At 51.6% G+C, this 20,184-nt stretch overlaps 8 protein-coding genes across 8 annotated transcripts; 2 read left to right on the top strand and 6 right to left on the bottom strand.

Annotated features, from left to right (window-relative positions):
* Nucleotides 1-440: 440 nt before the first annotated feature.
* Nucleotides 441-1,343, bottom strand: N7482_004633 (uncharacterized protein; the record flags this gene model as incomplete). The annotated part of the gene is made up of 1 exon (XM_056686758.1): nucleotides 441-1,343. The coding sequence occupies one exon, from the start codon at nucleotides 1,341-1,343 to the stop codon at nucleotides 441-443; it is 903 nt and encodes a 300-aa protein (XP_056545500.1).
* A 1,165-nt stretch (nucleotides 1,344-2,508) lies between these two features.
* N7482_004632 (Gfo/Idh/MocA family protein) lies at nucleotides 2,509-3,937 on the bottom strand (the record flags this gene model as incomplete). The annotated part of the gene is made up of 3 exons (XM_056686757.1): nucleotides 2,509-3,566; nucleotides 3,620-3,753; nucleotides 3,828-3,937. The coding sequence occupies 3 exons, from the start codon at nucleotides 3,935-3,937 to the stop codon at nucleotides 2,509-2,511; spliced, it is 1,302 nt and encodes a 433-aa protein (XP_056545499.1).
* Nucleotides 3,938-4,758: 821 nt separating this feature from the next.
* Nucleotides 4,759-5,709, top strand: N7482_004631 (uncharacterized protein; the record flags this gene model as incomplete). The annotated part of the gene is made up of 1 exon (XM_056686756.1): nucleotides 4,759-5,709. The coding sequence occupies one exon, from the start codon at nucleotides 4,759-4,761 to the stop codon at nucleotides 5,707-5,709; it is 951 nt and encodes a 316-aa protein (XP_056545498.1).
* Nucleotides 5,710-6,455: 746 nt separating this feature from the next.
* Nucleotides 6,456-8,136, bottom strand: N7482_004630 (uncharacterized protein; the record flags this gene model as incomplete). Its single annotated transcript, XM_056686755.1, has 3 exons — nucleotides 6,456-6,877; nucleotides 6,994-7,305; nucleotides 7,374-8,136. 3 exons carry the CDS (start codon nucleotides 8,134-8,136, stop codon nucleotides 6,456-6,458), a joined length of 1,497 nt encoding a protein of 498 aa, XP_056545497.1.
* Nucleotides 8,137-9,859: 1,723 nt separating this feature from the next.
* Nucleotides 9,860-14,433, bottom strand: N7482_004629 (uncharacterized protein; the record flags this gene model as incomplete). The annotated part of the gene is made up of 3 exons (XM_056686754.1): nucleotides 9,860-10,081; nucleotides 10,147-10,344; nucleotides 10,414-14,433. 3 exons carry the CDS (start codon nucleotides 14,431-14,433, stop codon nucleotides 9,860-9,862), a joined length of 4,440 nt encoding a protein of 1,479 aa, XP_056545496.1.
* A 531-nt stretch (nucleotides 14,434-14,964) lies between these two features.
* On the top strand, nucleotides 14,965-15,524 carry N7482_004628 (uncharacterized protein; the record flags this gene model as incomplete). The annotated part of the gene is made up of 2 exons (XM_056686753.1): nucleotides 14,965-14,981; nucleotides 15,062-15,524. 2 exons carry the CDS (start codon nucleotides 14,965-14,967, stop codon nucleotides 15,522-15,524), a joined length of 480 nt encoding a protein of 159 aa, XP_056545495.1.
* Nucleotides 15,525-16,081: 557 nt separating this feature from the next.
* N7482_004627 (uncharacterized protein) lies at nucleotides 16,082-16,549 on the bottom strand (the record flags this gene model as incomplete). The annotated part of the gene is made up of 2 exons (XM_056686752.1): nucleotides 16,082-16,276; nucleotides 16,355-16,549. 2 exons carry the CDS (start codon nucleotides 16,547-16,549, stop codon nucleotides 16,082-16,084), a joined length of 390 nt encoding a protein of 129 aa, XP_056545494.1.
* A 1,121-nt stretch (nucleotides 16,550-17,670) lies between these two features.
* Nucleotides 17,671-19,070, bottom strand: N7482_004626 (chitin synthase export chaperone; the record flags this gene model as incomplete). The annotated part of the gene is made up of 6 exons (XM_056686751.1): nucleotides 17,671-17,885; nucleotides 17,942-18,275; nucleotides 18,339-18,432; nucleotides 18,499-18,586; nucleotides 18,664-18,757; nucleotides 19,041-19,070. The coding sequence occupies 6 exons, from the start codon at nucleotides 19,068-19,070 to the stop codon at nucleotides 17,671-17,673; spliced, it is 855 nt and encodes a 284-aa protein (XP_056545493.1).
* Nucleotides 19,071-20,184: the final 1,114 nt, after the last annotated feature.

Here is a 20,184-nt window from a genome sequence, read left to right as displayed (position 1 = left end):
GATGGTTTGGTGACTCGGGATACCCGTAGATATACTGCCTATCGTCTCTGTGAATACAACATAGCATTGTTTCTTTCCCGTGCTTTCAAGACTATGCATTCTACCCAGTCTGTACATAGATACATATAGGTACATGCAGAAAAGACGGTCCAGGACTTCTTAATCAAGTCCACAATGACCTTGCCGTAATGTTGCCCACTCGGGAAACAGTGGTTAGCATCTTTGAGATATCTGAAACAGGAAGTTTTTGCATCAAGTTGAGGCTTTAGGGTTTCAGTTTCGATCGTAGCATTCACATCTTCGAGTTTGTGTTGACCCTCCACTACGATTGGCCTAACAATTTAAAATTCTGTGGGCTCTGTTTGATTGCAAAAAAGGATTTCCAAAGTGGCCTGTAGTAGATATATGGAATCAATGAGATGGCTGCTGCCACATTATGTTTAGAATCTAGCCTTATTCCCCTCTACCCATTGCTGGAACGGCATCGGAGGCTTGCCGGTATACTTCTGGACGTTACCAGCAGCCTCCCCTGCAGCCGCATATCTAAATTCATAGCCCGCATCGTCCGTGATATATTTAATATACCAGTTTGCAAAGGCCTCTGGGTTTGTGCTCTTCATGTTTGCCAAAGCCTCCTCTCGTGGAATCTTGGTCACCTTGATATTCTTCCCCAAGACACCGGAGACCGTAGCTATAGCATTCTGAAGTGTCATCTGCTCTGCGCCCAGCAGCCAAACTGGGTTTTCCTTTACACCATGTGCCAGGATCATTCCACACACTCCGCCGATGTCCTCTGGTGCGATCCAATCGTACTCGGCACCTGGATTAGGATGGTGGACTTCTCCCGCTTGAATGCCCTGCTTAAGCCATACGATGTTACTCGCAAAATATGCTGGCCTCACAGCAGCAAATCGGTCTTTGCCAAAGACCTTCTCGAGCGAGATCTCGACCTGAGAAGGGAACCACGCGGCGTATTCCTCCGGTGTCCTATCGTGAGGGCTGTCACCCACTGTGTAGCTGCTTAGCAGCACAACCGATTCGATGCCCGCTTCCTTCAGAGCCACGATGCTATCATGCATGCCAGTACCGCCGGCTTCACCAAAAAGTGCGTAGATAAATGCGACCTTGGCGCTGCTCTGGTGAACTGCGGCGGAGATAGTGTCGGGTTTCGAGAGGTCCGCTTGAATCCTTTCCGCAGAGATACCGCTTAATCGAGGAATAGGCTTTGAGGGGTCGCGCATGGCAAGGGTGACCTTTGCACCCTGTTGATAGGCTGTTAATGCAGCGGCGGAGGCAACATCTCCGGTTGGGCCGAACACGATCACGTTAGCAGGCGCTGACATCGTGGGAGAGGGGCTTTGAGACTGAATTTGAGCGAGAGCGATAGAACTGTAGGGTTGTTTTTCACTGTTCAGCTGGAAGATCGATGAGGGATGCGTTTTTGCTCGGAGGTCTAGAGTGGTGAGCAGCTGGGAAGCTAGAAGAGGAAAGTCAGTGAAGTGGGCTGCTCGTACGTTACACAGCAGCTCGGTTGTAGCTCCCTCCGAGCCAGTCGATGTGCCACCAGAAATGGCGCATAATACACATCTGTCTTTAGACTGGAAGGCAATGATAGCTTAGCTATATTTGGGGGATAGAAAGACTCATGACTTTTTCTCATGGGAAAGCAAGTACGAACAATTGCTGTTGTAAAAACCTACAAGCGGGGCAGCTTCACTGAGGGGCCCGAGCCAGCAGTGTACATACAGCGTCAACCCGCTAGATCGGCTTGAAAAACAACCCGGGATTTGTGAGGTTGGGCGGTAGTAGTTACGATCATACTCTGGCTGTCGATGATCGGACTGTTTCTTCAGACTTCGTGGCACTAGCTAGAAGTGAAAATTAGCACGTCTGGTACACATTCTGTGTTCGTTGTATTGATTATTCGTTCCTTTCGCATTATTACATAACTAATAAGCTATAGACAGCTCGAGGAGGAGAAAGTGAGCAAGCATCGCAGTTCTTTTCAAGTTGACCCTGGTTTTGGTAAATACGACTGAGATGTACGATATCGCTCAGAGCCAGTTTAATTGCCCTCTTCATGAGGCTGTGAGGTAAGTGGGAAATGCCTATATTTGTAGATTCACATAATACAAATCGCAATCTGTAGGGATAGGCTTGGACTTGAGCAGGATATGTCGAATTGGAGATAATAGGTGAATACCTGGTTGGAAAGTAGAAGTGAACGAGCATGCTTTGTGTTCATACGCGCGGATTAGAAATATAGATAGAATAAAGTGAAAGATAACGCCAGTGTTCCTTTAAGAGACTCTCTGCAAGACTACGCCGTGATGATGGATATTACATCTAAGTTGCTACAAATTTTTGGTCGATTTATTCACATACCAGCTATTTTACGGCAAGACAAGAGAGAAATAGGTGTTTAAAATTGAGGTCTATCTTATACAGATATCGAACTAACCGTCCGGAAGATCCCGAAACGCCCCAAAAATTATCATCAAGTCTCCACTACAGCTCAAAAGTACTAGTCGGCCTTAATTTTAGCCCAGCCTTCTTGTAGGTTCGATCGATAGCCTCCATCTGCGCAATACTCTCCGCCCCATCCACCCACACGCCGGAGCCCTCACGACCCTTCACCCGATTCACAAACTCTTCCAATTGACAGCGATATGTGGTCCACCAGTCTTGATATATTGAAGCGCGTTTGTCACCCTCGGGCCAATTATACGCCGTCTTATAATTCGTTTCGCTCCAAGTCTTAGCAATGTCATTCTCCTGACGCAGAGTGTGCTGATCACAGATATCGATACGATGGTAGAAAGTTGGAATTATAGGGTTCCAGAGAGTCACAGTCCGCTGCACAAAGTGCTGGAGCGGACTCTTGTTCTCGCGAACCAACGTGTCGACGAGAACAGGCTCGAAAGTGACAGAGCTCTTTGGCCACCGCAAAGACGGCATGTTCCGCGTCCAGGATGCTGGCAGGAAAGAGGGCCGGCCACCTTTGGTCATTTCGTCTCCACTTATGTGGACATTGATCGAGTCTGCCGTGCGGTATTTTGCTTCGATTGCTTCATCAATTTGCAGACTCTCAGATTTCCCGTCTGACCCATGAGCTATTCCACGATATTTTACGTCAATAGGCTCAAGGATTGCCTCACGTCCGATAATCTGGCGAACGCAGGAAAGAGGGTAGGTCCCAACATCCATCATACATCCCCCAGCGAGAGAATACTGGAATCGAATATCATCGACACCCACTATACCCGCCGGAAGAAAGAACCCGGCATAGACATCTTTGATAGCCCCAGGGAACCTGCGGACTTCAGAGAGAAATGTCTGCCAGGCTGGGTGAAATTGATAGTGAAAAGCTTCCAAGAGAACAGGCGCATTCTGAGCAGTCACTAATGGGTGGTTGAACAGCTTTCTGGCCTCAATAGCATTTGAGCACGAAGGCTTTTCTATAAGAACGTGCTTTCCTGCACGGATCGAGCGAAGGGCCCATTCATAGTGCAGGCCATTTGGCAGAGCCACGTAGATCGCGTCAATTGACGGGTCGTTTACAAGAGCTGTTCAGATTAGCATTGCATGCTATCTAGTTGATTAATGGAGGGAAAAGAACCTTGGTAAGAAGAGTGCACGATAGGAATGCCGTGCGTCTTGGCATATTGTTTCGCGCGCTCGCTATCTCGAGCAGCCACGGCGGCCACGATGACATCCGGATGCGACTTAGCCGGATTCACCACCACGACTGGTCTATCACAGATACAAATTGTGAGTAAATTAGATGATTCAAAGGGAACAAATCTGGGGTATATGAAGATACGAACGCGATTTTGGAAGCACCTAGCAAGCCAATCCGGATAGCATCATCATTCTTAGATGCAGTTGGGGGAAATATAGCTGTGTAGGTTCGCTGGATAATATCGAAGAGAAACATCTCAACGTCACATGAGGCAGCCGTTTGAGTAGCCACTGACTGTGTTCGAAATCTGCTGCCTAGTCGGTTTATGTAAAGTTCAAAGTTCAACTGACACAATTCAACGGCGCCGGATAGTCATCTCCCCGCCCGAAAGTCTACGTCCGTAGAGACAGCCAATGACAGCTGCCGCATGACGTACTCGATGCGTAGACAAAACGGTAATTACTCCTTCAATCAACCAGAAAAAGGCAGAATTGGACGAATAATACGATCCTTGCCTCGAACCTGCTCATTTTTCCTGTCAACCTACATAAAGCTGATTTTACAAATAGCTTGCGAGAACCTATGACGGCGGAAGCAACTACCTCTGAGAGACTAAAATTAGTGGATGTTATGTTTTGCATAATAGCTAGCTATGGGTTCATGATTAATACCTCTATCTGTAAGGAATCCACTGCATAGGTCCGTTCAGGACAGCTTGGCAGATGAATTCGGATAAACTTTCTGTAAAGCTCGTATAGCTTCAACCCCACCCTGATTTCAAAGCAGGCCGACAAAGGCGATGAGCAACTGGTAACCAAATACATATCTTGTTTCTTTCTTGAAGCCAAGCCCAGTCGGGTGATGTCAGACCGCAAGCAGATACATGTAGTTACTCAGCACGCGGAACCTAATCGTGTAGGTAGAATCGGATGTGTAAACTCCGAGGACCTACATCGGCCTCCGACATACCGATGGCCGATCTATAAATACAGGAAATCAGCGCCCCCTTATACTCGTAGTTCTGCATCTATACAGTCATCCATCTATCTACCTTCAAGTCTTCCGAAGCTTCCGAAATGACCTCTACAAAGACCATCATCTTCGGCCCTACAGGCCACGTCGGCTCTGCTACGGCGCGCACTGCGCATCAGCTCGGTGCTAAAGTGGTGCTTGCCATGCGTGACGTTGAAAAGCCCATTCCAGGTCTAAACTCATATCAAGAGAACTCAGGAGGTTTCATCAGAGTCCAGGCAGATCTCACCAAGCCCGAAACTGTCCGGGCAGCCGTGAGCGCGACTGGAGCAAAGCATGCATTTATATATATCGCTCACGGCACGACTGACCACATGAGACAAACAATCGAAGCACTTAAGGCCTCTGGTATTGTGTTTGTGGTCTTTCTGAGCAGCTTCGGCGTGCAAGGGGATGCCAGGAGTATTCCACCGACAGACATCATAGCGTATGTCCACGCGCAGGTCGAGAACAATCTTGAAGACGTCTTTGGCACCGATGGCTACATCGCACTTCGACCCGCATTCTTCAATACCAATGCGCTTTGGTGGGCGAGTATGATCCGCGAGGGCGAGGTCAGAGCGGCCTATCCGGACGGCAAATTCGACTGGATCTCTCCGGGGGATATTGGCAGTGTGGCGGGCTCACTGCTCGTTAAAGGAATACAGGCAACCGAAGGTGCAGAAGAACGCAATGTTATTCCCCTCTGTGGACCAAAGTTGGTATCCCTAAGAGACGCCATGGCAATATTCGGCAAAGCGCTTGGCAAAGATATCAAGGTTACGGAGGTAGATGAGGATGAAGGTGTGAAGATCATGATCCAAAATGGAGTACCTGACTTCGTGGCAGGGCCACTGGTCAAGTCTTTGGGTACCGGAGACAACAGCGAGGATGGCTCCGGCCGGTTCTATGGGGACGCGTACAAGAAGGCATCCGCAAATCTCAGAAAGTATGCCGGGCAGGTCACCAGCTTGGAAGAGTGGGCTGAGGCCAATAAGGAGATATTCGACGTCTAAGAGCATCGCGTTATGGTTGTTGTAATTGATTCCCATTTTCATATTTGAGGTGCTATCTTTAGTCTAATGGAAGCTCTCCATTCAATTTAAACTACCAAATATGTATATTCGCCGCCGCTGCCTAAGCCGCTAGCTTCGTCGTGATAGAGGAGCTACTCGCTTCCTCTATAAATTCGATGCTATAAGAGATATAGCACCCTCTACTACTACTATAGAAGTAGCACCCTAATCTATATCGTAGTTAAATAGCTACTCCTCCTCCTCTAGCGCTATTTATTCCGAGTAGACCTTGCCAAGGACCGCTTTAAGACCGGACTAGACCGGGGACCGTGGCGCGGTCCTAACTATATTGGAAAAGACCAAGGACTGGAGGGCCGGTCCTGACGAGAGTGGGCCCAAGAGCAATCTTACACCACAACAAAGTAGGACTGGTGGGTAACCTTGGAAGCTTCAAAGGGTAGAATTGCCACCTTAATATCCTAGATCTTGGCTATCTCCCTTGCTACTATCATGAACCTCCCATTACCATATGGACTTGTAAACGGCAGAACTGTGAATCACACTATACTTTTAGTTTTCCCTTTCTGGGTTAAGCGCCCCAATACAACGATCTGTATGCCCCGTCTTCTATTGCTTTAGTATAGCTGTTCGTATTAACAGGGCCCTACTTTTTGACAGCTAATAGTCGGGTTAAAACGGGCAATCAAGGCAGTAGGTTTGGATTCCAATATCAAATCCTGACCACATCAGTTTTTCACGTTCCCCTGAGATCCGGCTATATGTTGACCCCAGTCCGCAATAATCGTCCTGATCGACATTGCAGGCAACTTCGCATCTAGCTGCACCAATGGACATTTCCACGCATCCGCTACCCGTTGATCCGGTCGATAGAGGGAATAAAGCAGCCACTCTGCCTTCCCAGACGAGCCATGGGGCTTAAATTCAAATCGGAAGTTAGGGGTATGTGCGAGACGATATTGCATGTACCTCAAAAATGGCATATGACGAGCCGCATGGCCTAGGGAAATGAGAGTTCGGTGGAAATGTTCGCGATCGAAAATCGGCCGCGAAACATTGCCTTCTTCGTAGTCACAGATAATCATCTCCCAGTCTTCGACTTCGTCGATTTCGATTTGGTCCTCGGGTGTTGGATGAGCAACCCACTGGCCTATATAATAAGATTGTCAGTAAGATCAAGGAGGTGATGTCTCTTGCCTGACTAGAAACTGGATTGCAAACAAAGGGGGCACGGTCGAAAAGTTGATGGCGAGTTGATGAACGCACCTGATGGAAGCCTTGGGGGTACCCCAATCAGCTCCACCACTTCCAATGAAGGCCAGTAGAGAGATTGAGTAGTCGGCAAGGGATGGCTCTCTGTATCTAAAGGGAACAGAAAATCTGGTGTGAGCGATAGCTGGTTGATCTTTAATTCTCTGAGTGATAGACTCAAATACAGAATGTTCTGAGAAAGAAAGTCGTTATCTGAAAGTAGAACATTCAATCCGGCCATCATTTGCTTCCAAGGGCTCTCCATCTCGTTAAGGAGCCTAAATACCCTCAAGCTATGTGGCATCGTCAAAAGACCATCAGCCACAGCTACCGGAGTGTCAGCCTTTCGGCTCTCAAATGTAATGCTGTCCTATTTCATGTAGTTAACCTCTTACCTTGACGCCTTGCTTGAATGTATTCAATGTGATCTGGGCGAATATACTCATCTAGGCCCAGTATCATCTCGGTAAGGGTTATACAGCGCTGAGCAATTTGCATGGCAGATCCGGCCCAAATCTGATGAGAAGGGAAATCGTCATTAAAGCAAAGACGATCGATGCACGCGACATCCGGAAGAAGGGAGGCCCCGTTGTCTAGGAAATGTGCCCGATAGACAGGAACTGACTTCGTTCTTCCCTTCTTATAATCATAGCGGTATTCGCCTGCGATGTCCCAATCAGATGTGTGAGGCTCCTTCCCCGCTTCGCGACCCAGCAGCGCCAACTCGATTGAAAGGCGCAAATTGGGATCCCAATGTGTGAGAGTATTGAAGAGATCAACTATTGCTGACTGAAAGGCAATATCATTATTATGACGGACATTGTTCTCAAGGTTGTATCCTTTCTGCTTGCGGGTTTGCCAATCCGGAAGGTCAACAGGGACCACAATGTGGTAGCTCAAATGACGGATCAGAGGTCGTCGTGCCAGCCCCTTCCCAGAAGTCACCTCTTGAAAGTGACTCAATGACATTGCCCTTCGACAGCCCTCTTTGCTGACACCATCGGCACTGAAGACGTGAATCAGTTTGGAGTAAATGAAGGGCTCAAAGCCGACCTGCCATTCACGGCATACTCGAGTGCAGGGGACCAGAGAGGCTTCTGCGTCCTGCAGATGAGTCGCGATCAAATACAATATTTCCTGGGGAAGATGTGTCCCCATACTGGGATTAGGGAGACAGTGTGCCCGTGGTAAGTCCTGAGAGGTTGACGGGTAAGCGAATTGGGTTGGAACATGTTAGCGGTCGCGGGTTTGCCAGGATCACAACGGCCTGGGGCCGCCCTACCCATGGAGGCCTTGGCATAACAACAATAGGGAGAAGCGAAAGATTCCTACTAATAGGGGTAAACAGTGAAAACTTTTTGATCACATTACCAGTGGAATCTTTTTAGCTCGCAATTCGCTTCCTGTTCGAGAAGAACAACCTGAAATACAACAGATCCTTCCGAGTGTATGATATCCGTAGTCTATGGATATACTTCTTGGTCTCAGCAGATCGACCTGATATCAAGATCTTGATGTCGATCAGAAACCCTCATGGGACAACAATCTGAGCGCAAAACCTCTAAATTGTTCTTGGGAAGCAACGAATGTACAAGCACGTAACCTAGTTCCATGGCTAAACTGTCTGTCTTGCCTCTCTTTACATTGTTTGTCTCAGTCCCATCTAAAGACCAGTATGATATTGTAAATTCTAGACAGATACGATGGTAAGCTTGGTATTGTAGATTCCTAGCCTCGGATGTGTAAAACCCGGTAATAACCTGGGTATAGATCGACACCGTCTTATCTGTGATGAATGGGGGACTTGAGCAGGGGAAACAAGGCTATTCACGAGGCTCGAATGGGGCAGATTTGGGACCGAAAATTGCATCGTACTTCCGGACTATATGTGCAAAGACGCTACCTAGCTTAGCTCCAAAGCAAGGCTGTTGACCGACGCCAGACGAATTTCAGATTCAGATCCACTAGTCGTCGGATACGCCCAAGCTAGGTACCCGAAAAGTCCATTGATTTTCTCGCCTCGCGTAATCGAGTCACAGTCCGAAAGTCGCCGATGTGTATAGTTCTTTTTGTGCCAGGATAGTGCCTCAGTAAGAAAATTTTAATGTGTAGTCACGTATTAAGTAAAAGCGAGGATAATATTGATAACTAACCGCTTTGGATGCTAATCATTGTAATCTGTGTAGACGAGGCGTTTCGTTTTGCGTAGATATGCCGAAGAGCCAGCAAGCATGGTGATATATCATATCCCTAGTGCAAGAAATCGTCAAAGGATTGCCACAAGAGGTTTGGAAAACCACGAAAGTCACAATTCAAAATGGCTATGGACACAACTTCATGTGCACTGAAAGGGTCACCCTCGATGGAGTCAAGTGACCCAGTACTGGAGTTCAAAGTCTTATAAAATGGAATGCCACCAAAAACCCAACGCCCCATGCATTGATACAGGTATCAAGAACTACCGCAGCGGCAATGATACAGAAAAACAAAAAAGAAAAAGGAAACTAGGTAAATAAATCCCAAGACACTTCCATGAAGTACTTGCAGGCCCTATGACCAGCGCCGGTCCATATCAAACGCAAAAATAGGCTCGACTTGGTCGCCTGGTATTATGGATTAACATGAGAGTGCTTGGCGCCTGGGAGCTCGAGCTCGAACTCAAGCTCCCGATTAGACCAAGCATCATGGTGAGCACAGCTCTCCATCGTTGCACTTCATATTCATGTCCATTCCTGAGCATATCGTCTCCATTCATCCCAGTGACTTAAGGTGTTTCATGCATCGGATATCGTTACACATCATGCAGAAAGGTTAAGTTGACTCCGGTAATGCGCGCGCAAGACGTGACAGTAAAGAATAATGTAAATACTTCTGGTTAAAACTAAGCAGCCCTGCTGTAGTCGCCATGCAGCTTACGCGTGAAGTGCATAAGGCGGACTGCCCGCGATGCGAGCTCCTGCTTCTGTGGGCTCGGGTGCTGCTGGTTGTCTTGCATGGCAGTCACATAGAGGCCGTGCAGACGCTGGCCGAGTTTGTCCATGGTGATGGGAACGACTTGGCGCAGGTCTTCATTCATGACGAGTGACATACCCAGGCCGGTGTTCTAGAGACAGTTAGGTCAGAACAAAGAGTAGCGAGAAAAAAAGAAAAAAAAAAGGTAAAACTGACCTGGTGAGCTTCTGGATCAACGCTGGTGAGGACAGTCTCCAGCCACTTGAGACGTCTAGCAATATTGGTTTCCAGAGAAACGGTAACGGCCACGGCAACCGAGAGGTTAAGCATCACGTTTAGCTTGGTCATGTATTCCGGGTCAATACGGACGAAGAGGAGGTCGAATAGATCAGCTTGTCGGCTTGATTCGATCCACTAGAGGACAGTGTTAGATGTAACATTCAGACATAACAGAAGCCAGAAAGGAACCTCGCGGAAACATACCTTCAACGAAGCGGCTTCATATTTACCCTCCTCGAAGAAGAGTTTCATAATCGCATCTTTCTCTGCGTCACTCGGGGCAGTCTTCGCAGGCATGTGTACAGACAAAGACACAACCTTGGACGAGAGATCACGCAGAACAGCCGACATCTCATCAATCTTAGCATGGTCGCTCTGGCGCTGAGCCTCATAATGCTTCATCTGCGAGCGGAAGAATCGATCAAGATCAGCCTCAACCTTCTGAGTGCTGCGGGTGGCATTTTCCACCAAAGGAGCAATGGCGCCCTGGACGACAGCATCAAGACGCGGCGACAATTTCTGAGCGACCGAGTCCGAGACAGCCTTCATCACAGCAGGCTGCTGCAGGGCAGTGGTAACAGCCTTTGGAAGGGCTTGGCGGAGTTCATCGCTGAGGGCGCTGCCGAGCTGCTCAGAGATGGCGGCGCTAATTTGCTTGCCCACAGCGGCAGAGGTGGTGTTGCTGATAGCGGGGACAACCTCAGTCTGGATGCTGTTTGACACGATGCGAGTCAGGTTCTTCTCCACGTTGTCGGACAGCGTGCTAGAGACCAGACGGAGCACTTGGTCTTGTTTCGCGGACGACGCAGCATCCCAGCTGCGGCGCTCATCGTCAAAGCGACGGTAAAGTGATTCGAACTCGCGACCAAGGCTCTTGTTGAACTCGTTAGAGACGCTGCTCTGAAGACTCTCCAGATGCTTGTTCAAAGCCTCGTCCGAGATACTAGGGACAACGCGCTGGACAGGGTGAATTGCGTGCATAGGGGCGGCAGACGGGGTGAGGATCTCGCTCTCCCTGGTGGGTTTGTCGGAGGTAGGCAGAGGTTCGACACCAACAGTGGCGGTAGGTTCCCTAGCTTTAACAGTTGTCTCAGAGGCAGCAGTGGAAGGCTTCTTTTTCTTCTTCTTATCGGCCTTTTCCGCGCCATTAGGAGCCTCGGCCTGATCATCGACAAGCTTCTTCTTAGCGGGAGCCTTAGCAGGCGACGCGTTGCGTGACGGGACCACACCAGCAGTCGACTCAACGAGGTCCGTTTTCTTGACTGCTTCCTTCGCAGTGCGGGACGGAGTCGATGCGGCATCGCCGTTGACGGAAGGGTCATCGGTGACGTAGCTGGGGAAGGTCTGGAGCTCAGAGATCTCAATGGACCCAGCTTCTAGGCCATCAATGGCACGAACGACCTTGTTGTCATCAGTCCATCCCAAATCCTCCTTCTTGATGTTCAGGCAGGTAACACCGCGAGAGTGCATAACATATAGCTCGAACAGGCCAGTCTCTTCGGTGCCACGCTTATCAGTGGCAGACTTGGTAATAGGCAGAAGCTCCAGGCTTCTCAGCTGGCCCTTGGAACCAAGAGAGATCTCCCGGATCCCACTCAGGCAGGCAGTCGACTCGGGCTTGGGGAGGGTGCTGTCCTTGTCGGTCGCGGCCTTGACGAACGCCGCCTGCGACATGACGGGCAGGTTATAGCGAGGTGCAGACAGATGCACAAAATAAATCGAGTTGCGGGTGGGGTGGCCGATCACAATGATGCCCGACGCCGGGTGGTACGCAACGCTGCAGATGGCGTCCGACTCGTTCTCGTGGGGGAACTTCAGCTCCTCCACAGCCTTGCCCAGCCCAATATCCCAGAGCTGCAAGGTGTGGTTCTGCTTCAGACCGACCAGAACATACCGCAGCGCCATGGAGCGCGAGTACGCGCGAAGCTTGTCAAGGAACAGCACCGAGGTTGGCCAAGACTTTTCAGCAGGCGAGCCGGTCACGAACGTGTTCAGTGGCACCCGGACTTCCGTCGGGGCAGGACCATCGAGGAAGGCAGGGTTATCCAGGATATCACTGATATCCCAGAAACGCAGCCGCCCAGTCTTGTCCAGAGAGGCAATAACAGTGTCATCATCACTGAAGGCAAAGTCCTTTCCAGCCTTGCCAGTCGAGATCTTCAGCGCCCGCTCCTTGAAGAACTTCTCCGTGTTGACAGTGCGCTGGGAAGCAGCGACGCCGTAGGTGGCAGACATAGCCGCCTGGGGAGGAATCACGTAGATGTTCTTACCGCGACCAATGGCAAAGAGGTCGGGGTGACGAGAGCTCCGCTTGGCCCGCGTTTTCAGCTGGCCACCGGAGGTGTTCTCGTCAGAGGCAGGGAAAGGTGGGAAGATCAAGCTTTCGCTTTCCAAAGCATCCTGCTCAAACAGATCCTTCTCGGCACGAGAAATCAAAGCCCAGTATACAGCGCCGCTGACACCAATGCCGAGGATCGCCTGCACGTCGGACTGGCCATCCGCAGCGTGAGTTGTGCACAAGGTGACGTTGAATACACGGTCACGGGTAGACCGGAAGACTTGTCGGTCACTCCCGTCGTCTTGGCGAATAATTCTGATCCCCCCGGTCTTCGCAAGGGCATACACAATGTAATCAGAGGTAGCGGCGGTCAGCGAACGGTCCAGCTGATCAAAATCCTTCTTGAGACGCGCGATGTCCATGATCCCATCGTCACGGAAATCCACAAGCTTAGCAGCAGATGGCTTGACCGTGATGGAAATGAAGGGCCGCAGGGGAAAATTGTGAACAGAGACCACACGCTCCTCGTCCTTCTCCGCGCTGTCTTCGGCACTCTCCCAGCTATCAGCCAGGGCATCGGTATTTTCATTGCCGCTCTCGCCAGCGGGAATCGGGGCGGTGTCAGTTCCAGTTTGCTTGCCTTTGCCTAACTCAGTATTCGGGTTCACAGGCTGTGACATAGCGGCCTCCGCGGCAACCTCTTGGGCTTTAGAGATCGTATCGCGCAGGTGGCTAGCGATTGATGAGAGAAAAGCTTCAGGCTCCTCCGCCTTGGGAGCGGGGGACGGGATCTCCTCTTCCAACGTAGGCTGCTGGGGCTCACTGCCACTGAGGGAGCGTCCAATTTCGCCCACGAGGCGGCCGACAACATCATTCACGGCCTCGCGCTGCCCAGGTTCTAGAACAGGAGACTTGCTTCTCTTCGGCAACCGCACAATATCGGGGGCAGCGGGGACCTCAACATCAGCAGCGACGTTGATTTTCTCCTTAGTCAATTCAACAGCCGGGGACTCGTTATCGGACTTAGGCTGCGGAGACTTGTTACCAGGAGAAATAGCAGCCAATTGATCGAACGGGTTGATATAGGTAAACATGGACTCCTTGGAAGAAGGGGATGCGACCGTTTCCGGCTTCGCAGGTCCCCCGGGATTGGCGTCCACGACTTCCGTAAGGAGAGTATTGTTTCTCTGCTCTGTGGGCCCGTTGGAGGCTTGCTGGGGAGGAATTGACTTGGTAGTTGGAACCAAAGCGGGCGCTTCCACCACGCCCGGGCCAGGCTGGGACCGGTTGAGCAGACGGAGCAGCATGTCCTGGGTATTTTCACTGGGACCTTCGGGCTGAACGGAGGGTACTGGTGCGGGTGCAACAGCTGGGACGGCGGGGGACTCAGTAGGAACCGCCTTCTGACCTAAAAAGGACGCGACCAGGTCTGATGCGGAAATGTTTCGTCCGTGCGACGAGGCCGGCTCCTGGACCAGAGGAGATCGAGGCTGCTCAGGAGCCACAGCGGGGGCTGGCTGTGGAGCGGCAACCGGGCCCTGGCTGAATCTCAGGAGATTGAGCAGGCTCGCAGCGCTGTCCTGGTTGCCCTGCTGACGAGGAGGCGGCTGGGACGGATACGGCTGCTGCGGCTGCTGCCAGTCAGGGCGAGGAGTCGACACATTAGGGCTGAGGATGTCGGAGCCATGATGAGGCGGGGTGTGCACAGGAGAAGGACTCTGGATCGCCGAAGTAACCGAAGGATGGTGATAGCCGTGCGGCTGGGAATGAGGGAAGCTCTGACCATTATACGGCTGCTGCTGCTGGGGATGAGGAGGGAACAGGCCTGAGTGGTAGGGCTGCTGGGGTCGCTGGTGGTGAGGATTCTCCTGGCCGGGGACATTGGACGGCGAGGGCCGTGGACGAATGCTGGCCAGGAGGGCCTGGAGATCGTTTGGGGTGGACATTTCTGCCGCGCGCCGTGGATGACAGGCGACCTCCGCACGAAACCCAAGCTTTGCAAGCTCTCAGATAGCTCTCTTTCGAGAGAGAGGGAGAGATACAATCCAGCTGGAGTGTAGCAGTCGAAGAAAGTGGTAGGATTGGGGTAGTTACGAAAAGAAGGATAGAGTTCTGACAAGGATAAGAGTGAAGAGGATGGGTGTGTGAGATGAGAAGGATGTGACGGTCAAATTGGAGAAGCAAAATGCCGCAGTGGCTGGTGCGTGGCGGGGGGTGTTATTTACGGTAATTACCATACTGCTCCTACCGTGGCGGTCGCGGACAATTGGGGCCGATCCTCCGCAGCCTCGCCTCGAATCTTAAACACTTCGAGATTCACTTGATACTCGCTCCCCGTCACATCTGCCTCCCGCATGGCCCTTTGTCGATAACATCAAGTCCGGTTGGAGATTACCCTCTACATACATCATCGTCTCTTAAATACAAGTAAACCTCTCCACCAGCCCGTTCCCCGCCGTGGGCTGGCGTCATCGACCATGTTCTGTCTCCGCAGGTATGACGAGCCCGTTAACTCGCCATCAAAAACCACAAGACCGGGCATCTGGATCTGACCATCTCTGTCACTAACAACAGCTGGCTCCCTCTGCTTTTCATCCCGACCAACGCCTCCCCAATTTTCATAATCTCCTTCGTCGCCCTCACCTACATCATCCACCGACCATGCATTTATTGCTCGGCGCTTCTCCTCATCCTCTTTATATCCTCCTGCCACTGGTCTGACCGGTGCATCTTCGACCTCCGCAGCAACTGGTTTGCTCCGCGCTACAGCTCCGCGCCCGCCGACTACAGCTCCGTTTCAGGCAACGCCACCATGGCGGCTCCTCTACCCGGTGACAGCCTCGCGAGCTTCGTCTTCGACACCTTCAACTCAACCGCCAAAGCTTTGGCCGGCGCAGCAATGGAAAGCGCACAGCAACGGCTCGGCGTGGAATCACGACCGGAAGAGTGGACGGGCGTGGGCCTGGAATGGCTGCGGAGTCTCCTGGGGCGGCGCGAGTGGACGCTCCCTTGCGTGGACGTGAAAGTGCGGCTATAAAAGGATCAGTCGCAAACTTGCATTTGGCGCTGGGCTCGGATCATCCATTATTGCTCGTTTATTATTCTTTTGCTCAATCTTGTTCTCCATTGGTAAGAAATCATAACATGGTCATGGTCATACTCCCTTGCGCTGCTAGGTATGGAATCCGGGCAGGGCATTTACCCAAACAGGCACAAACATGCTGAGTATGATGGCTGCACGTCATGGTTTCTATAATCGGATCCGACTCGACTTTGGCTTCGAATTAATAGGTGTCCTTTTTCCCCCAAGATTGGCCCGATTTTGGCGATACGCACTGTACATATGACATTGGGTGCATTATGATTAGACGGCCTAGGCAATGCTGAAACAGTATACTTTTATTCCTATTCAACGCTCAAATAAGTATCTCATTCAACATGTCAAAGAACAGCTTTTCTTCGCGCAGTAAATGTTCCAGTCATTCAAAACGAATGTGATGGCGATGCCATATCTGCGAATATAGCTTAGAAGATATAGTTCGAATACTTCCTCAAACTATGCAGCCACAGAACGCTTCAACGGGGGTGATCGGTCTAAACGTGAACTGATCGAGTCACGGTCGTCCCACTATGGACACCTCCGTCCCGCGAAACAGCAGTAGCTGTCGCGAATGTGTTAAAGAACGGAGTGAGGGTAATGTTGCCCGGTGGCACCTGACCCGTGACGCAGACGCCGAGAGAATTGAGGATATTAGAAACCACAGGGACACAGGCGGCACAAGAGCAAATCTGTACATGTCGTATCAGCATTAGACAAACAATAATGCCTGACTTGTGCTTTGACACACGCCTAGGAAGAGAGCATACCTCAGCCAGCCCGTTCGTCAAGCACCGCTGCAACGCCGCCGTGTCTCCGACCCCTAGCGCGGATACAATGCATGAAAAGGTGCCGGTGAGACCGAGGCATGCGTTCAGGTTGCAAGTGGGTGGCAGTAGCTCTACGGCCAACCGGTTCTGTTCGAGCACTAAGTTTTGGTTAGCCTCGAGGCCGCGCTCAACCATACGATGTCACAGGCATAAAGACGACTCAATGCCAGGGAGAGCATAGGCTTCATACAAGTTGATGTTGTTGTTTGGCTCCGGTTTTGCAGTACATGACGAGATGGTTCCATGCTGGTAGCGCTAGAGGTCAAGCCTGTAACCAGGACGAGGGTGGCGGTATTGATACGCATGTTGGCGACGTATAGAACGGTAGGTAGCTTGGGCAATGGTTGATAGAATAACCAGTGTCAATTTCCTAGATGATGGTTTTGCCTCATTGTACACTTTCTTCTGCAGATGCAAGTGGGTAGGTTCAGAGAACTATTTATCTTCGCGTGCAAGCCTTCAGCCTTGCAGTTACGAGCTCTCGTCATTCAAGCGAGGGGAGACAGAAGAGCCAACGCGAGAAGGCACTCCGTGTTGAATGTCATACCCACAGCGCGGCTAGCTGAAGGCGTAAGGCAAACTGGCCGGGTTCAAGTGACACCGAGTCACATTCGGGAGGTCGAGCGTTGTTCTTGTCCCTGGCCTTGTGCGCTCAACCTAGGATCCAGGGTTGAGTAGGACCTTGAAGCAGAAGAGACATGCAATGTTCCATTCTTCACTGGCAGAGCTTCTTCCACCTCGATGTATGTAGTTTTCGTTATTTGCGTGATTGGTAAAGCGGATGTGTTGGGAATCAATGATGGGTCCTGAATTATAACTTAAGTACATGACGAGGAGGTATCTGACAAGTTAAAAACACACAAAACATGCCCCTGGCGCAGGTGACCGACCCGTTTACAGATCACAGCTCCCACCGGGAAGATTGGAGAGATTATCCCAAGAGAGAAAGATAAGACATGACGCCTGCCGCGGAGGCACGTAGAGACAAGAGAAAATAAAGGATAAATCATTGAAAAACGGACGGAGAGAGAATCGTGAAACATGACCCAGAGGAATGTGGTATCACAACGTCAAAGCTCCGTTCATCGTTGACGGGCACGGCACCAGGAAAGAACTGAATACCTTGGAGAAGTCTTCTGAATGAACAGATAAAGTTTTATGTATGTATCGGAAGAGGGGGCGTGACGCAAGGGGGAAATCAAAAGTCTGCACGCAGGAAGACGAGGCTGAAATCGAAATCAAAAACGGCAGCTGAATTAGTTGCTGTAGCCAGCGCCGACGGGCAGGGGCCAATCATCTTCGGTGATGCTGCTCCAGAAGCCCCAGATGACGATGACGGACAGGAGGGTAAAGAGGGTTTCGAATAAGGTGCCGTTGACTTTGCCATTTGAAGCAGAGCACAGGTGCACGCTGATCACGTACTGGAAGATCTGGCCAATGGCGAACAGCAGGGCGGCGCCGACCAGGTAGACTGTTACACGTGCAATTAGTAAACGCTGCTCATTGAACGGCTGCAGAAGTACATACGCAGGGGACGGAACTCGCCCAGCACCCGCAGCACCAGGAGCGCCTCGAGCACGAAGAACAAGAATAGGCACAGTAGCGGGAAGAGCTGGTACAACACATAGAGACCGATGTTGCGGTTGTTGCCCGCCAAGCTCGGGTCGAAGTGGCCGGTCCACGAGAACGCCGTGTCGAGGGCGATGTATCCAGTACCAATGAACAGCACGGCGGCGGACGCGGAAATGAGACCAATTGAGGCGGGGGTGCCATCGTCGAGTAGCTGGAAGCCGACCAGTGCGTTCAAGAGAAGGACCCAGCAGGTGGCGGCGATCGCCGCAACGTGGACCGCCGAAAATCCCTAGTCGAGCCCCAAAATCAGAACAACACCCTGCTAGCTCGTCGTGCATGTTTCAGTCCCTACCTTGCGCACTTTGTCATCAAGTGGAATGCCGCCCACGGTAAAAATCTCACAGATCTCGATCACGATGAAGCCCACCAAGAACATTTGCATCTCACTGTCCTGCACGTTAGCCAATCAATCCCAATCTCCCCGATCTTTATCTCCTGCGGGGAATGCGTACCGACGCCCGACGGCCGCATGCTTCTTGTCCGACCTCCATAGCAGCACGAGCGAGATTAGGATGGCGATGAACGCGAAGAGAATCGAGCCTGTTCTAAAATTAACCCCGCCGTTTCCATGTATTTCGATCCCGACAGAGCCCAAGGCCCAGAGCACGCATGCATACCTAGGTTAGCGAGGTTGCGATCTCCACTGAGATGAATGCCACGGAGCACACATCCACCGTAGTGAGAGCCGGGCGGCTGGTTGACCTTGAAAAGCTAGATGCGACGATAACATAGTCAGTTTAGAGCAAGCCCGGTGGCAGCAGAAAACAAGACAATACAAAGTACAGAGGAAGAAAGGGTCTTACGAACATTGCAGACGGGTAATGTCGAGTCGCGACAGAAGTCCTGTGATACCCCCGAAAGATGGGGGCACTGCGGTCAGTGTCTCGTCTTGTCTTTTGGTCTTTGTGTTGACCGGCGTGGACAGGCAGCCCAGCCAGGCCGCCGATTGGGCGGAGCGCAGCGCATTCCAAGGCGAAGATCGCAGGGCACTCACGTGGAAATTGCCGAATTGTGTCGAACCCATGGCTAATTGAGCGATTTGAAGCACTCACGACGCCGGAACGAGTGGACGAGAGAGCGAGAGCAAGACGCTCGGTCGGAGGAGGGATTTGGGGCTTGGGGGCGTTTCAATGAGTCCCCTGACCCGTGGCGGAGGGAGCGGTCACGATCGCGCAGCGGGTATGGCGGTGCGAGGAGATCGCGCAGGAGGCACAGCTGCGACGGCCGAGGGGGAAAATGAGGAGGAGCGCGAGTGGTGAGAAAGGTGGAGGTGGAGAGGTGGTGAGGTGAGAGAAGAGTGTTAGTGTTGATTGTGCTAGTGAGACCGGTTTAGCCCAGTTGAGCCCACTTCGTCTTAGTCCTCAGGCCAACGCGGGTCGCCAGGCACTCGAGCAGGGAATCGTCGACGCTAAGGCTGCTTAGCTTGGGGCTGGCGTATTGACTAAGGCCTGGAATTTGGGCCCTCCTCTTTTCTTGTCTTTGCTCCTGATACCATCCATCCTACCTCCCTATGGGGCCAGGGACTGCCGGCCAGTTCCATGGGCGGCGCTGGGGCAACGCCATGGGTGATCCTGGCTTGGGTCTGCTAAGAATAGAGGGGGATCTCGCATGCTGCACTAACTTCCTAGCGGACGGTATTTCCCGAGGCCATCGCAGGACACAGACCCGATCACCACTGGGGAGAGTGGACACCTGCAGGCGCGTCATCCCTTCCAGCCCGCATGGCAGACTCTCCGCTTCACCCAGCAACCGGGGAACGCCACTGCCACTGCCACAACCACTAAGCCCGGGAAGGATGGACCCCGTACTTCGACCACTAAACGCAGTAACCAACCGTAAAATTGCAACGCTGCTTCCAAGGTTCGCCCTTGCGCGGCGCATGGGGAAACTTCAATGGGGTCGCCATGCGGATGATATCGTGGAGAGCTCATTCGTGGGTTCGATCCTGGTTCTTGGTTCGGGTTTCTACATGATTCAAGTAGTTCTGAGGCGGTCGAGGTCATCCTCCACAGCGGTGTTGCTGCTTCATCACCACTACGTCTCTCCCCAATCCTTCTTCCCTTGAAACACCCACCCTGGCCAGCTTCGCAATCCCCCGTTGCCGGCCCCAAACGCCCACCAAATTCTGCCAGACAACC

This window comes from Penicillium canariense, assembly GCF_028826845.1.
Source record: "Penicillium canariense strain IBT 26290 chromosome Unknown utg000002l_segment0_segment0, whole genome shotgun sequence".
Lineage (NCBI taxonomy): Eukaryota > Fungi > Ascomycota > Eurotiomycetes > Eurotiales > Aspergillaceae > Penicillium > Penicillium canariense.
The sequence above is the reverse complement of the archived record's forward strand: the minus strand, read 5'-3'. Positions and strand labels throughout refer to the sequence as shown.